The following is a 16252-nucleotide window of genomic DNA, read 5'->3' as shown; positions in this document are numbered from 1 at the left end:
ACTTGCTGGTGCATGGCCCAGCAACACTATTATCTAGCACCTTTGGGATCAGGAATGCGCCGCTCCATTTTAAATTCTCATTCCTGTTTTCAAATCACGCCAGACCCACACCCGTCCCTAGTGCCGTGAGCCCCCGCCCATCCCTAGCACTGTGGTCCCTAGCACCGTGATCCCCCACCCGTCCCTAGCGCCGTGATCCCCCGCCAGACCCCCGCCCATCCCTAGCGCCGTGATCCCCCGCACGCCCCTAGCGCCGTGATCCCCCACCAGACCCACGCCCGTCCCTAGCTCCATGGCCCCCTACCAGACCCACCACCACCCCTATCTCCGGGACCCCCGCCAGACCCACCCCCCCAGCCCCATGACCCCCGCCAGATCCATCCCCCTCCCTAGCTCCGTGATCCCCACCAGACCCATACCCATCCCTAGCTCCGTGACCCCAGCCAGACCCAGAGCCCGATGAGATACCTCCTCATCCTAAATGTCCAATTGTATTGAATGCCAAGGTCCTTAGCTCAGGAATTCACTCCCTGCCCATCTTCATCTCACTTTCCTCCTTTACAACGACAACCTTTGTTTTAACCAGCATCTTATGAACCGGCCCCCCTCAATAAACCAGCAAAGTTTACATGCCTCAAATACCAGAGGCTTGCTGTTTTATCATGATCTACTGCAATTTCTGAGTAGTCAGTTGAGTGAGAGAGTTAGAAGGCTCTCTGCTGGTGAGTCTTATTTAAGGCGAAGTTGCGTTAGTATTTAGGTGACCTATGCTGTAAAGTGACGTATGTATCATCTGTATTATGTTTCTATTACTTAATCAATATTTAAAAACACAGACTATGTGGAGCTCTTAACTATCCTGAATATTTGACCAGCCTACATACTCCTGGTTTCAAAGATGCCAGTTCATAAAAGGTTGGCTGAACATGAATATAGTCACCAACAGTGCAAACTCCTTTCTCCATCCATTTCCTGGATGAAGAGATTTCCCCTGAACATCCCGTAGGAATTATCAGGGACAACCTTACATTTAAAAGCTTCCAAACTTGCATTTCTATCAATTTAGCACACCGAATATACCAATCACAAAGCTTTATCCTGTATAACGAGGTATCCAAAGACAGATTGGAGAATCACTCTGCTGAACACCTCCCACTCAGTCTACAAGGACCCTGAGCAGGGCACATTAATCCTTTGTCTCTATTAGCCTAAAATACGCTGGAAAGACAAAGGTCAGGAGAAGGGTGACAGACATCCCTCTTGATCAGGCATTTCACAGCTACTCACATGCAATTTTGAGTTTAACCATTTCAAATCGAATCTTCACTTGTTAGTGAAGATTCAATTTGAAATGATTTGAAATGGTTAAACTCAAAATTGCATTTGAGTGAAGATTCCAGGCGAAAGGGAGGACTGCAGAAGCTGGAGATCAGAGTCAAGATCAGAGTGGTGCTGGAAAAGCACAGCAGGTCAGGCAGCGTCTGAGGAGCAGGAGAATTGATCAAGGGCTCCTACCCGAAACGTCATCAGTGAAGATTCTAGACCCATTCTGGCATGTTCCATTTCTACCTCTTTACTTAGACATCATTATTTCTTCAGTCATTTATTCCCTCCTCTCCCCCCACTCTCCTCTTGTTCTCACCCACCAACCTGGCCCATAACTCTTGCTTCTGTTTCCCTGCCTTTCTACCTGTTGAAAAACCTGTATTATCTCTAGCTTTTAGCAGTTCAAATGGAAGTGTAGTGACTTGTAACCTTAAATGTTTCTCTGTTTACTGGTGCTGCCAGAATGGCAGAAGATTTCTAGCATTTACAGTCAATACTATTGAACTCAAAGTTGCCATTATGACTGAGCTGCAAAGGGAAGGTCAGGAATCCAGTCAGCGTCCCTTACCTTGAATGCTGAGCATCTGACCTATTTTGAGAGCTGCACCTCGCACTTTACACAGAGTGTTCACAATCCTCTCAGCATTCGCTTCAGATAAGAAGGGACTGCCGTCAAGTATGGCTTTGCCACCTGCTGGGAACAGAACGTGTGTGTCATTAAAACAAGCTCAAGGACACCCTGCTAAATGCTAATAAACAATTAGTTCATGCTCTTGCCTGTTGAATCAACATTGCCTGGATTACGGAGAAAACATTTGCTCTTTCATGGAAGTAACTTATCAAACACTGTTTCAGAGGAATAAGGTTGTTGACTGCAAGAGATGGGGTGCGGGCACATGAGGTGGGGAGGGGGGGGGGGGGGAAGAAGTGGGCACACGAGGGGGGGGTAAAACATATACAGCGATATTACCAATTTTTAAAAAAGGTCATCTTCACTTAGCACTGCTCTCAGCACGACTCAGTCTCCTCCTATGTATGATATGGAGATGCCGGTGTTGGACTGGGGTGTACCAAGTTAAAAATCATACAACACCAGGTTATAGTCCAACAGGTTTAATTGGAAGTGCTAGCTTTTGGAGCGGGGCCACCTGATGAAGGAACATCGCTCCCAAAACTAGCACTTCCAAATAAACCTGGTGTTGTGCGATTTTTAACTTTGTATCCTCCTATGTAGTTTTATTATCTGGGTGATGAGAGCCAGGTTTGTAATAAGTAACTTATTTTCTGCAGCAGGGATTGGAATATACAAATAAAATAAGCAAACTGAATATAGCCAACACTTAAAATTGAAGGGAGCAAGAGCATGTGGGTGAACAAAACAGAAAAAATGTGTTTTGTCCATTTTCTGACCTGTGGAGAAACCCATTCTCATCAGACAGGGACAGGAAGAGGGTGAAGATTACGATGAGAGCTTTATACATTAAACAGAAGTCACCTTGTTGTAATTCAAGCCTCCTGTTGACTTGGCAGAAATAACTTTAAACAGGCAGCTCAGGACCAACTGACATCTCCCAAACACATTCTCTAACAGAAACATAATCTTGACTCCTTTGAAGTCTTTGAAAAACAAAAAGCAACAGTCAACTGTATCTCTCAGAAGTACACTGGATCAATAGCTAGCTACAGGAATCTGCACACAGTCTCAGGGAGATCAGTGGACTCAAAATGAGACAAAACTAGGATCTGCCATTGAACACGACTGCTCCAGTGAAGCCAGGTTATAGCTAGATAGGCCTCAGAAACATGAACCAGTAGCTAGCTAGCCACCAGAGCCTCCCCATCATATAGATAGCCCAAACAGTAATCACTACCACTAGGTACTGGGTTGGCTGTGTGGTCTCAATCTGCTGCAGCTTAACTGAGGTAATGGAGAATTCCCCATGAACATGTAAGTTAGGAGCAGGAGTAAGTTAGTCTGTTCCTGGAGGTAAAAACAATGACTGCAGATGCTGGAAACCAGATTCTGGATCAGTGGTGCTGGAAGAGCACAGCAATTCAGGCAGCATCCGAGGACAGGCAAAATCGACGTTTCGGGCAAAAGCCCTTCATCAGGAATAAAGGCAGAGAGCCTGAAGCATGGAGAGATAAGCTAGAGGAGGGTGAGAGTGGCATAGAGTACAATAGGTCAGTGGGGAAGGAGATGAAGGTGATAGGTCAGGGAGGAGAGGGTGGAGTGGATAGGTGGAAAAGGAGCTGGGCAGGTCGGACAAGTCCGGACAGGTCAGGGGATCGAGTTTCTGGAGGTTAGAAGCTAGGATGAGGTGGGGGAAGGGGAAATGAGGAAACTGTTAAAATCCACATTGATGCCCTGGGGTTGAAGTTGCTCTAACTATTCAGTCTGATCAGACTGTAACTCAAACCTTCATCCACTGCACACTACCTCCTCAAACGAACTCCAATAGATTGGTCACACATGATTTCCCTTTCATAAAACCATACTGACTCTGCCCAATAACCTTGAACTTATCTAAATGCCCTGTTATAAACATTTTTAATAACAGCTAATAACATTTTCCCTACAACAGATGTCGATCTAACTGCCCTGTAGTTTCCTGCTTTCTGTCTCCCTCTTTTGAACAGAGAAGTTGTTACATTTGATAGCTTCCAACCAAATGGGACTGTCCCCAAATCAAGGGAATTTCGGAAAAAGAAAACCAATGTGTCAAATCTCTTACCCGCAGGGTGTGGACACCGTTGGCTAGCTCTGCATTTCTTTCGCATCACAAAGTGTCAGGCAGGCTGTTTACTGTGAACCACATTGCTGGGGCCTGGGGTCAGAAACCCACCTTCAACTACACAACTATCACTACGCCCTCCAAGGAAATCAGTCAATTAAAACCAAAAATTTATGAAGGATATATGAAAGCTAAGCTTCAGGTCATTCACCTGCAAAAGAAGAGGTAGTATAAAGGGTACCAGTAGAGACAGAGCCACAAGGTCTGACCATCACCTGTAGTGGAAGGCCTGGCGGACATTGAACTGAGGTGGGTACGTTTTGTTTAAGAAAATACTGTGAAGAGTTTCGAAAGGGAAAGACTGGCCATTAACTCTAATCGGAAAAAGGAGTTAACAATTTAAAAACAAACAACAAAGTCAGTCAGTCAGTGTGCGATTTCTTCACACAGATCCGAACACTTTGTCACAGGGAGCAATCGAAGCAGAGTCCATCACATCAATGAAGGGAAAGTCTGGATAAGACTTTAAAACTGAGGAAGTTACAGGTAGGCTGAATCAGTCAAGCAAGCACAGGGCATGATTTGCACAACAGTCCACAACCAAGTCTCAGAATAAGCAGGAAGACACCAAAGAGACAGCTGAAGAGGAATTGGTTCACCGAGAGTGTGGTGAGTCTTTGGAATTCCCTATCCCACAGGGCAGTGCAGAATGTGGGATATACATAGTCACCAAGTGTGCTCAAAACAGGGATCAAAATCTTTCTACAAATTAAAAACAAAAGATATGGGGATAATACAAGAAAAGCAAGGTTCAGGTGAATGATCAGCCAGACCATGTGAATGGTGGGATAGGCTTGATAGGCTGAATGGCCTACTACTGCTCACATTTCCTCTGTCCCTCAATTCAATGCTGCAGTTTCTTTTATAGCACAAAGAAAACAAAATTTCTGGAAAGGGAGATTGGGACAGCTGCTGGAAACAGACTCTCTAAGCACTGACTTTCAGTGACAGCAATGTCTCCCAAAAGAGTGAGTGAGAGAGGAGAGACAACAACTGCAACTAAAATTCTTTAAAAGAATAGACAAAGCTGTGGAAATCCAATACTTTTACTTCATTAGCTGCTGACCAGAGATTTTAATTTGGAATCGAACAACAGACACACACCAGGATTTGTGCAGCCTGAACAGATCAGCAGTAGTAAGTAAATGAAGCAATTAATATCCTTCAAGACCTCCCACTCCCAGAATACACATTAACTCTTTTACCCAGAAACTGCACTTCACAAAAAGGGCTTCAATGACTGTGAAATGCTCTGGACATCAAGGTCGTTAAAAAAAAACTAGAAATGCAAATTTACTCCCAGCTTATTTACTCCCTCAAAAGCTATTTTGAAATATTTGCCCTCTCATGGTTTCTATAAAAAGGAAGCTAGGAGCTTTAAATGGCATGAGCTTTAATGACAGCCTCCTGCAAATAACAAAACAACTGCAGCCGACATTCCAGCAGCCAAAACAAGTCAGAGCAGCTTTATCCGGGAGGTAGGTTTCCTCTGCACCCCTCCCTCCGGGCCACTGGCCAAGGAGCTTACAGCAAAGTGACCTTGGAGATAGACCAAGCACTTGCTTTTATAAGCCGCGGCACTTCCAGCCAGCAGTTCCACCATCTGACCCAAGTGTTTACACCGACTGCGTGTTCTCTACCCTCAGCAAGTTGTGGTGCTCATGTTCACTTATTTAGATGATTAGAAATCAAAAGCACATGCAGAAGATGTCAGACAGAGTGGGATTTCCCAACTCAAAAGGCCCTGCAAGGCTGAGAATAAACAATCCACCACTGAATCAGGAGACCATTCATTCAATAGACAATATAATAGACAACAGACAATAGTTGCAGGAGTAGGCCATTCTGCCCTTCGAGCCTGCACCACCATTCAATATAATCATGGCTGATCATTCCTAATCAGTATCCTGTTCCTGCCTTATCTCCATAACCTTGATTCCACTATCTTTGAGAGCTCTATCCAACTGCTTCTTAAATGAATCCAGAGAGTGGGCCTCCACTGCTCTCTGGGGCAGAGCATTCCATACAACCACCACTCTCTGGGTGAAGAAGTTTCTCCTGAGCTCTGTCCTAAATGATCTACCCCGTATTTTTAAGCTATGTCCTCTGGTTCGGCACTCACCCATCAGCGGAAATGTGTTTCCTACTGCCAGAGTGTCCAATCCTTTCATAATCTTATACGTCTCAATCAGATCCCCTCTCAATCTTCGAAACTCAAGGGTATACAAGCCCAGTCGCTTCAGTCTTTCAGTGTAAGGTAATCCTGCCATTCCAGTAATTGACCTCGTGAACCTACGCTGCACTCCCTCAATACTCAGAATGTCTTTTCTCAAATTTGGAGACCAGAACTGCACACAGTACTCCAGGTGTGGTCTCACCAGGGCCCTGTACAGCTGCAGAAGCACCTCTTTGCTTCTATACTCAACTCCTCTTGTTATGAAGACCAGCATGCTATTAGCCTTCTTCACTACCTGCTGTACCTGCATGCTTGCCTTCATTGACTGGTGTACAAGAACACCCTGATCTCTCTGTACTGCCCCTTTACATAAATTGATTCCATTGAGGTAGTAGAGAAAATGAGGTCTGCAGATGCTGGAGATCAGAGATGGAAATGTGTTGCTGGAAAAGCGCAGCAGGTCAGGCAGCATCTAAGGAACAGGAGAATCGACGTTTCGGGCATTAGCCCTTCTTCAGGAATGAGGAAAGTTTGTCCAGCAGGCTAAGATAAAAGATAGGGAGGAGGGACTTGGGGGAGGGGTGTCGGAAATGTGATAGGTGGAAAAAGGTCAAGGTGAGGGTGATAGGACAGACTGGGGTGGGGGCGGAGAGGTCGGGAAGAAGATTTCAGGTTAGGGAGGCGGAGAATTGGACTACACCTCCTCCCATCCTGCCCCCTGCAAAAACGCCATCCCATTCTCCCAATTCCTTCGACTCCGCCGCATCTGCTCCCAGGAGGACCAGTTCCAAAAACGCACATCCCAGATGGCCTCCTTCTTCAAGGACCGCAATTTCCCCCCTGACGTGATCGACGATGCCCTCCACCGCATCTCTTCCACTTCCCGATCCTCCGCCCTTGAACCCCGCCCCTCCAACCGCCACCAGGACAGAACCCCACTGGTCCTCACCTACCACCCCACTAACCTCCATGTACAGCGCATCATCCGCCGTCATTTCCGCCACCTCCAAACGGACCCCACCACCAAGGATATATTTCCCTCCCCTCCCCTATCAGCATTCCGTAAAGACCACTCCCTCCGTGACTCCCTCGTCAGATCCACACCCCCCACCAACCCAACCTCCACTCCCGGCACCTTCCCCTGCAACCGCAGGAGGTGCAAGACTTGCGCCCACACCTCCCCTCTCACCTCCCTCCAAGGCCCCAAAGGAAACTTCCATATCCGCCACAGATTCACCTGTACCTCCACACATATCATCTATTGCATCCTCTGTACCCGATGTGGCCTCCTCTATATTGGGGAGACAGGCCGCCTACTTGCGGAGCGTTTCAGAGAACACCTCTGGGACACCCGGACCAACCAACCCAACCACCCTGTAGCTCAACATTTCAATTCCCCCTCCCACTCCACCAAGGATATGCAGGTCTTTGGACTCCTCCATCGTCAGACCACAGCGAAACGACGGTTGGAGGAAGAACGCCTCATCTTCCGGCTAGGAACCCTCCAACCACAAGGGATGAACTCGGATTTCACCAGTTTCCTCATTTCCCCTCCCCCCAGCCTGTCTCAGTCAAATCCATCAAATTCAGCTCCGCCTCCCTAACCTGCAATCATCTTCCCGACCTGAGGCGGGTTCAATTCCCACCTCAGGCGACTGACTGTGTGGAGTTTGCACGTTCTCCCCGTGTCTGCGTGGGTTGCCTCCGGGTGCTCCGGTTTCCTCCCACAGTCCAAAGATGTGCAGGGTCAGGTGAATTGGCCATGCTAAATTGCCCGTAGTGTTAGGGAAGGGGGATATGTAGGGGTATGGGTGGGTTTCGCTTCGGCGGGTCGGTGTGGACTTGTTGGGCCAAAGGGCCTGTTTCCAATCTAATCTAATCTAATCTAATCTCTCCGCCCCCACCCCAATCTGTCCTATCACCCTCACCTTAACCTTTTTCCACCTATCACATTTCCGACGCCCCTCCCCCAAGTCCCTCCTCCCTATCTTTTATCTTAGCCTGCTGGACAAACTTTCCTCATTCCTGAAGAAGGGCTAATGCCCGAAACGTCGATTCTCCTGTTCCCTAGATGCTGCCTGACCTGCTGCGCTTCTCCAGCAACGCATTTCCATCTCCATTGAAGTAGTAGTCTGCCTTCCTGTTCTTGCTACCAAAGTGGATAACCATACATTTATCCACATTAAAGTGCATCTGACATGCATCTGCCCACTCACCTAACTTGTCCAGGTCACCCTGTAATCTCCTAACATCCTCATCACTTTTCACCCTGCCACCCAGCTTTGTATCATCAGCAAATTTGCTAATGTTATTGCTGATACCATCTTCTATATCATTAACATATATTGTAAAAAGCTGTGGTCCCAGCACCATGCCCTGCGGTACCCCACTGGTCACTGCCTGCCATTCCGAAATGGAGCCGTTTATTTTTGTTTCTTATTAGCCAACCAATTTTCAATCCAATCTAGTACTTTGCCCCCAATACCATGCACCCTAATTTTACTCACTAACCTCCTGTGTGAGACTTAATCAAAAGCTTTCTGAAAGTCCAGGTACACTGCATCTACTGGATTTCCCTCGTCCAACTTCATAGTTACATCCTCAAAAAATTCCAGAAGATTAGTCAAGCATGATTTCCCCTTCATAAATCCATGCTGACTCTGTCCAATCCTGTTACTACTATCCAGATGTGCAGTAATTTCATCCTTTATAATAGACTCCAGCATCTTTCCCATCACTGAGGTCAGACTAACTGGTCTATAATTACCTGCTTTCTCTCGCCCACCTTTCTTAAAAAGTGGTATATCATTAGCCACCCACCAATCCTCAGGAACCGACCCCGAATCTATTAAACTCTGGAAAATAATCACCAACGCATCCACGATTTCCCGAGCCACCTCCTTCAGTACCCAGGGATGCAGACCATCAGGCCCCGGAGACTTATCAACCTTCAGACCTAACAGCCTCTCCAACACCAAATCCTGGCAAATATAAATTCCCTTAAGTTCAGGTCCTTCAGCCACTGTTACCTCAGGGAGATTGCTTGTGTCTTCCCAAGTGAACACAGATCTGAAGTACCCATTTAATTCCTCTGCCATTTCTTTGTTCCTAGTAATATATTCCCCTGTTTCTGTCTTCAAGGGCCCAATTTTTGTCCTAACCATTTTTTTGCCTTGCACATACCTAAAAAAGCTTTTACTATCCTCCTTAATATTCTTGGCCAGTTTACCTTCGTACCTCATTTTTCCTCTGCGTATTTCCTTCTTAGTAATCCTCTGTTGCTCTTTAAAAGCTTCCCAGTCCTCAGTTTTCCCACTTATCTTAGCTATGTTATACTTTTTCTCTTTTAACTTGATATGTTTCTTTACTTCCCTCGTCAGCCACGGCCACCCATGCCTCCTCCTGGGATCTTTCTTCCTTTTAGGAATGAACTGATCCTGCATCTTCTGCATTATACACAGAAATATCCGCCATTGTTCCTCCACGGTCATCCCTAAGGTATTGCACCGTTGAACTTTGGCCAGCTCCTCCCTCATAGCTCCATAGTTTCCTTTATTCAACAGAAGTACTGTCACTTCCGACTGTACCCTCTCCCTCTCAAATTGCAGATTGAAGCTTATTGTATTATGGTCACTACTTCCCAATGGCTCCTTCACTTCGAGGTCTCTGACCAATTCTGGTTCATTACACAATACCAGATCCAGAATTGCCTTCTCCCTGGTCGGCTCCAGCAACAGCTGCTCTAAGAATCCATCTCTGAGGCACTCCACAAAGTCTCTTTCTTGAGGCCCAATACCATCCTGATTCTCCCAGTCTACCTGCATGTTAAAATCCCCCATAACAACTGTAGAGACATCTTTGCGACAGGCCAATTTCAGCTCCTGATTTAACTTACATCCGACATCCAGACTACTGTTTGGGGGCCTGTAGATGACTCCCAAGAGGGTCTTTTTACCCTTAGTATTTCGAAGCTCTATCCACACTGACTCTACATCCCCTGACTCTAGGTCAGCCTGCCATGCCTCTTCTGGTCTGATATTGGCCACTTCTCTTCAGCCCTTGATCAACCTTTTATTTTTCCTTAGACTTCTTTGGACCTTGCTGCACGGGGTCAGTGGCTCTTCACTTAATCCAACAAGTAGATGAATACTAAGCAGATGGCTGCTGGTTTCCCACTGCTCTCTGACCCACACAGAAGAAAATAACTTACACATTTTAATGATGCTTTTCACAAACTCGAAGTATCCCAACAAGATTCTCTTTTGACATGCAGTCATTTGTCGTGATGGAAATGCTGTCACTTAGCACAAAACTCCCACCTTAAGCCCAAACTGCAAGATATTCCCAGACACCTGCCCACCCTCCAAATAATGTTTCCTCAATTTCTATCTTAGATGGGCGACCCCTTATTTTTATACTATGACCTCCTAGCTCAAGAGCCTTAGAAGGCAACCTGCTCATTCCAGTGATCAGTCTGGTAAACTTCCTCGGAATCACTACCAACACCTTCTGTAAGTACACTGGCCAGCACTGTACACAGTACTCCAGAAGAGGTCTCTGCAAGGTCTGCCATGCATAGCCTCCCGAATCTCACATTCAACTCCCCTCTCAATTAACTATAACGTTCTATCAGCCTTTCTGATTACTTGCTGTACCTACACACTAACCTTGAGATTCATGCACTACATTACCCAGATCTCTCTCTGCATCTCAGTGGTCTGCAACCACTTACCATTTACAGACTACTGTATGCTTTTTTTTTCAAAAACAGTTTCTGCCAAAATGGCCAATTTAATACCTTCCTACATTATGCTCTACGTGCCACTTAATCAAACCTCATCTCAGAGTCAGAATGTTTAGAGGATGGAAAGCAAGTTAGGGGCAATACCGTTTCCCATCCTTCCACAATGAGGGTGTGCCCACTCACCCAGGAGACTGCGCTAGGGGCTGGGACCACACTGAACATCCCCTCCAAACCTCCCCTCAGTGTGCGGGGGCCCAATCCCTACCACACTCCAGTGGGGACTGCCTTTGGAGTTTAATGTGAAAGACCCCAATTCAGAAAGACCAGTCAGTGAAAGCACTAGAAAGGTTTTAAAGGTGAGGCCGATCTGATAAAATTTATAACAGATAATTTTTTTAAAAAGACAGCACATAGCTGCTAAAAAAACTGAGGGACAATAACAAGTGAATGCTGCAGCTCTCACTGAGCCACCACAATCCTCACTGTTGACAAGGTTAACCGGCAGAAACAGGGGACTGTGCCAATTCAGACAAGGTTACTGAAGGGCAAACACAACATGGGCCTCCAATAGCACCAGGTTTCAATCTCTTAGGTCAGCATTTTAAACCCTTTAATGCACAGGTGCTAATCTTCACAATATTTACTGTATTTGTTCAACACTTACAGTGGGGCAGAGGGGAGGAGGCAGAAACAAGATACTGTCTTAATTAAACAGTACAAACAATTTATATGTGGGTGAAAGTTGTTGATAAGATTGGACAGAAACCACTTCCTCTGGAAGGAGAAGCTTGGGACAAGGGCTAGCCACTTCAAACTGATGAGGGGCTGTTCAAGGAGGACATTAGGAAACACCTTCTGATAAAAGGTAGTAGGAAATCCTCCTCCTCCTCCCTCCCCACTAAACAGGAAAACAGAGTTAGGATTATTTCAGCCACAATCTAAATGAATGGAAGAGCCTTGAGAAAAGTTGATGGACAGAGATCTGGGAGTGCAGGTTCATTGTACCCCGAAGGTTGCTGCACAGGTGGATAGAGTGACCAAGAAAGCATATAGTATGTTTGCCTTCATTGGACGGGGTATTGAGTATAAGAGCTGGCAAGTCATGTTAAAATTGTACAAGACATTGGTTCGGCTGCATTTAGAATACTGTGTACAGTTCTGGTCGCCACATCGCAAAAAGGATGTGGACGCTTTGGAGTGTGCGCAGAGAAGGTTTACGAGGATGTTGCCTGGTATGGAAGGTGCTAGCTATGAAGAGAGGTTGAGGTGGTTAGGTTTATTTTCGTTAGAAAAAAGGAGATGGAGGGGGCACCTGATTGAGGTTTATAAAATCATGAAAGGTATAGACAGGGTGGATAGAGACAAGCTTTTTCCCAGCGTGAGGGATTCAATAACGAGAGGTCATGCTTTCAAGGTGAGAGGTGGAAAGTTTAAAGGGGGATACACGTGGCAAGTACTTCACACAGAGTGGTGGACATTTGGAATGTGTTGCCAGCAGAGGTGGTAGAGGCAGGTACGGTAGATTCATTAAAGATGCTTCTGGACAGATGAATGAGTAGGTGGGGAGCAGAGGGATACAAATGCTTAGGAATTGACTGACAGGTTTAGACAGTAGATTTGGATCGGCTCAGGCTTGGAAAGCCGAAGGGCCTATTCCTGGACTAAGTTTTCTTTGTTCTTTTTCACAAATGAACAAGCTACAGGATACTGCATGGCCATATGTGAGGAAAATGGGCAGCTGGAAGCTATGTGAAGGGAGCAATGATTTACAAACCTAAAGCTTGTGGGAGGCCAGTGACTCTGGGGGAGACTTTTAGCCAAGACAGCAATCTGATTACATTTAGGGAAAGATAGTAAAAATGACAAGTGGTTGGAATTATCCAGATTCTGCGAAGGATACCAGGGATGGATGTTTGCTCTGTTCTGGGACAAGCAATGGCTGCCATCCTCCTCTCCTGTGCGATCACAGGATTGTCACTGAATGCCCCAGTTTAAAAACAGGGATAATGTGCTGGGAGCCCACCCCTTTAGAATGCAAAAACAAAAAAAATGCTGGAGATCTCACCAGGTCAGGCAGCATCCACGGAGAGACACCAAGCTAACATTGAGTCCAGATGACTCTTCATCAGAGCTAATGTGAAGTGCTTGGTGGGGGTGGGGAGAGCTGGGTTAGAAAGGAAGCCTTTCGGCCACAAAGCCCAAGAGCAGTCTACACTGTATGGAGTTACCCCAATCAAGGCGGCAACATGGCCTGGTTGCATCATCAACTCAGAGACATGGAGTAAAACAGCAATTGGAGCAGTAGCTCTGGCTACGTTAGCTCCTGGAGAAGCTGAGTACTCAAAGAAAGGCAGAAGTGAAACTGGCTACGATGCCCATGCAGACAAACACATACACCTGATCAGCCTCCTACCTTGGTTTCAGTCCATTCAAACCTCTGCTATCGATGTCCTTATTCCCACCATCACCCTCTGTGCTCACTGACCTACACAGCTTCCCAATTTGGCAAAACCACCATTTTAACATTTTCACCTTTGTTTTCAAATCCTCCACCCTTCTTATTTCTGCAATCACATCCAAGCTCTGATAGCCCAAGATAGCTGAACCGCATGGCTATTGGCCAAAATACACAGAACCTTAAACCAGCCCAAGTCCAAATGTTTCTGTAGAAGTGGGGAGGGGAAGGGGAAGGGGTAGGGGTGAAAATATTTTTAAAGCAGAATTTTACTTCTTTTTAAAAACAAAAGATGCCCCACTTCTACACCATCTTCACGCCAAACAAAACAAATGTTAATAGCATCTGGCCAATGAGTTATTTATTCTTTTAATGACTGCAGCAAGTTATCAGCAGCACAGAGGCCATTTTGTCAAAACTCCAACCTGCACTCTGATTTTTTTTTCTCTCCCAGCCTTGGCTATCAACCAGTTATAAATAAGCTGGCCGGCTTTCAGGAAGCCAATTCTGATACAGCACACCCGCTGAGGGGAGAAGAACCTACATTCACCTTTCCCTACACTCCACTAATCTCCCAAACACCTCTTTGGCCATGAGAAAGAAAACCCAGTTTAAAAACAGGGGTTTTCAGTGACGTTCCTGTGACCACACGAGAGAGAGGAAGATGGCAGCTATTGCTTGTCCCGGAACAGTGCATGAAGGATACCAGGGATGGAGGTTTGCTATCAGGATAATTCCAACCACTTGTCATTTTCACTATCCTTCCCTAAATTTAATTAGGAATTTCTTTCTTGGCTAATGGGGTGGGAAATAGGGAAGAGTTACAGTACATGAAGTCAGATTTCAGGATAGAAACTAGGCACAAAGCAAGACAAATGCACGCGCTCTCTTTTTATATAACCAGTACATTGTTGCAGCACTGAATTTCTTCTGAAGGATCATGGACCTGAAACATTAACTCTGCTTTTTCTCCACTGTTGCTACCAGACCCATAGTTTCTCCAGCAATTCTTGTTTTTGTTTTAGATTTCTAATATCCACAATTATTTTATATAATTCTATTTATGCATGACAGATGTACAGCTTAACTGGCTTGGAATACCCTACTTTCTCCCTCCCTCATTACATTTGTTAACTCCTAATCCATGAGGTCCTTTACAGAATCAAGGGAATTTACAAAAACAATCTCTGCAGCCATCTCTTTTAGATCCATAGAATCATGGGCATCAGGTACAGAGGATCTGTTGACTTTCAGTCCCATCAATACTTTATTAATAGTAATTATTTGAAGAATAATATTGTAAACTTTTGTTACACACTAATTCTAGTGTTTGTGGAATGCTCTGCATGAAAATGATCACAAAGTATTTGTTTAATGTCATTCCCTAATCCCTCATCACAATGTACATGTATGGCAGGAGGTTGGGAACTAGAACATCAGGTCAGTAAGTATAGAAACTGGGGAACAGCTCAAGTCTAAGACAAATATAGCTAAGAGGAAGAGCGGTCAGGGGAGATTGCTGAGCTCCGCACAACTGGAGGCATAGACTGCATTTGCTTCAATGCTAGAGGTATAATAGGTAAGATGGATGAACTTAGAATGCGGATTAATGCATGCTATTATGTTGATGTTACTATCACAGAAGTGGATGAAAGAGGGATAGGACTGGCAGCTTAACATTCTTATCAATGTTTTAAATGAGACAGAAGAGGAAGCTGAAGAGTTGGGGGGAGTTGCATTACTGGTTAAGGAGCTTAACACAGCTGTGTTGAGGGAAGACTCTCTGGAGCGATTTTGCAGTGAGGCATTCTGGGTAGAGCTCAGGAGTAGGAAATGTGCAATCACAATGCTGACTGACTTCCTAGCTGCCAGCAGGAGATAGAGGAAGAAATATGTAGGTCAGATTCTGGAAAGATGCGAAAGTACCAGGATTGTTGTGGTGGGTAATTTTAACTTCCTCAGTGCCAGGGGTTTGGACGGGGAGCAATTTGTTAGGAGTGTTCAGGACAGTTTTTTGAATGATGGAGAGGGCCATACTGGACCTGGTATTTGGAAACAAGCTGGCCAAGTGGTCCAAGTTTCAGTGGGAAAGCATTCTGGGAATAGTGACCATAATTCAGTAGGTCTTCGGGTACTTATGGATAAGGACAAGAGTAGGCCCTGGATGAAGGTGTTAAATTGGGGGAAGGCCAATTATAAGCAAATTAGGCCAGAATTGGAGATTGTAGATTGGACGAGGCTGTTTGAGGATAAGTCCACATTTGACATGTGGGAATCTTTTAAAGGTCAGTCGATTAGAGTACAGAACAGGCACATTCATGTGAAAATGAAAGACAGGAATGGCAAGACTCAGGAACCTCAGATGACAGGTGAAATTAACAGCTTATTCAAAAATTTTAAAAAGCGCATATCTAAAGACTAGGAAACTAAAAACAGAAGAATATTGAGAGAGCAGGAAGAAGCTCAAATGGGGAGTTAGGAGGACTAAAACATCTACAAAATGTCTTTGACCAGCACGGTTAGGGAGAATCCAAAGGCACATTATACAAATATTAGGAGCAAATGGGTAGCTGAGAAAGAGTAGACTCACTCAAGGATAGAGGAGGAATGTCATTTGTGCAACCAGAAGAAATTAGTGGAGGTCCTTAATCAGTACTTTATATCGACATTCACCAAAGTAAGGGATGCTGGGGGAAAAGTGTGTGAATACTCTCCGGGAGGTCGACATTATGAAGGAGGAAGTGTTGGACATCTTG

At 45.4% G+C, this 16252-nt stretch overlaps 1 protein-coding gene across 4 annotated transcripts in view; it reads right to left on the bottom strand.

Annotated features, from left to right (window-relative positions):
* coq8aa (coenzyme Q8A, genome duplicate a) overlaps positions 1 to 16252 on the bottom strand; it is a 76992-nt gene that overhangs the window by 27121 nt on the left and 33619 nt on the right. For 3 of the 4 annotated variants that reach the window (XM_043687293.2, XM_043687295.2, XM_087984196.1), the window contains exon 6: positions 1895 to 2020. In XM_043687293.2, coding sequence (XP_043543228.1) covers positions 1895 to 2020 — 126 coding nt within the window. The remainder of the gene's footprint in view (positions 1 to 1894; positions 2021 to 16252) is intronic. The other variant, XM_043687296.2, reaches the window with a different exon arrangement.

The sequence above is a fragment of the Chiloscyllium plagiosum genome, unplaced genomic scaffold, assembly GCF_037043375.1.
Source record: "Chiloscyllium plagiosum isolate Xiang-an unplaced genomic scaffold, Cpla_swu_hap1 HiC_scaffold_3, whole genome shotgun sequence".
Taxonomy (NCBI): Eukaryota; Metazoa; Chordata; class Chondrichthyes; order Orectolobiformes; family Hemiscylliidae; genus Chiloscyllium; species Chiloscyllium plagiosum.
This window is presented reverse-complemented; position numbering and strand designations above follow the sequence as displayed.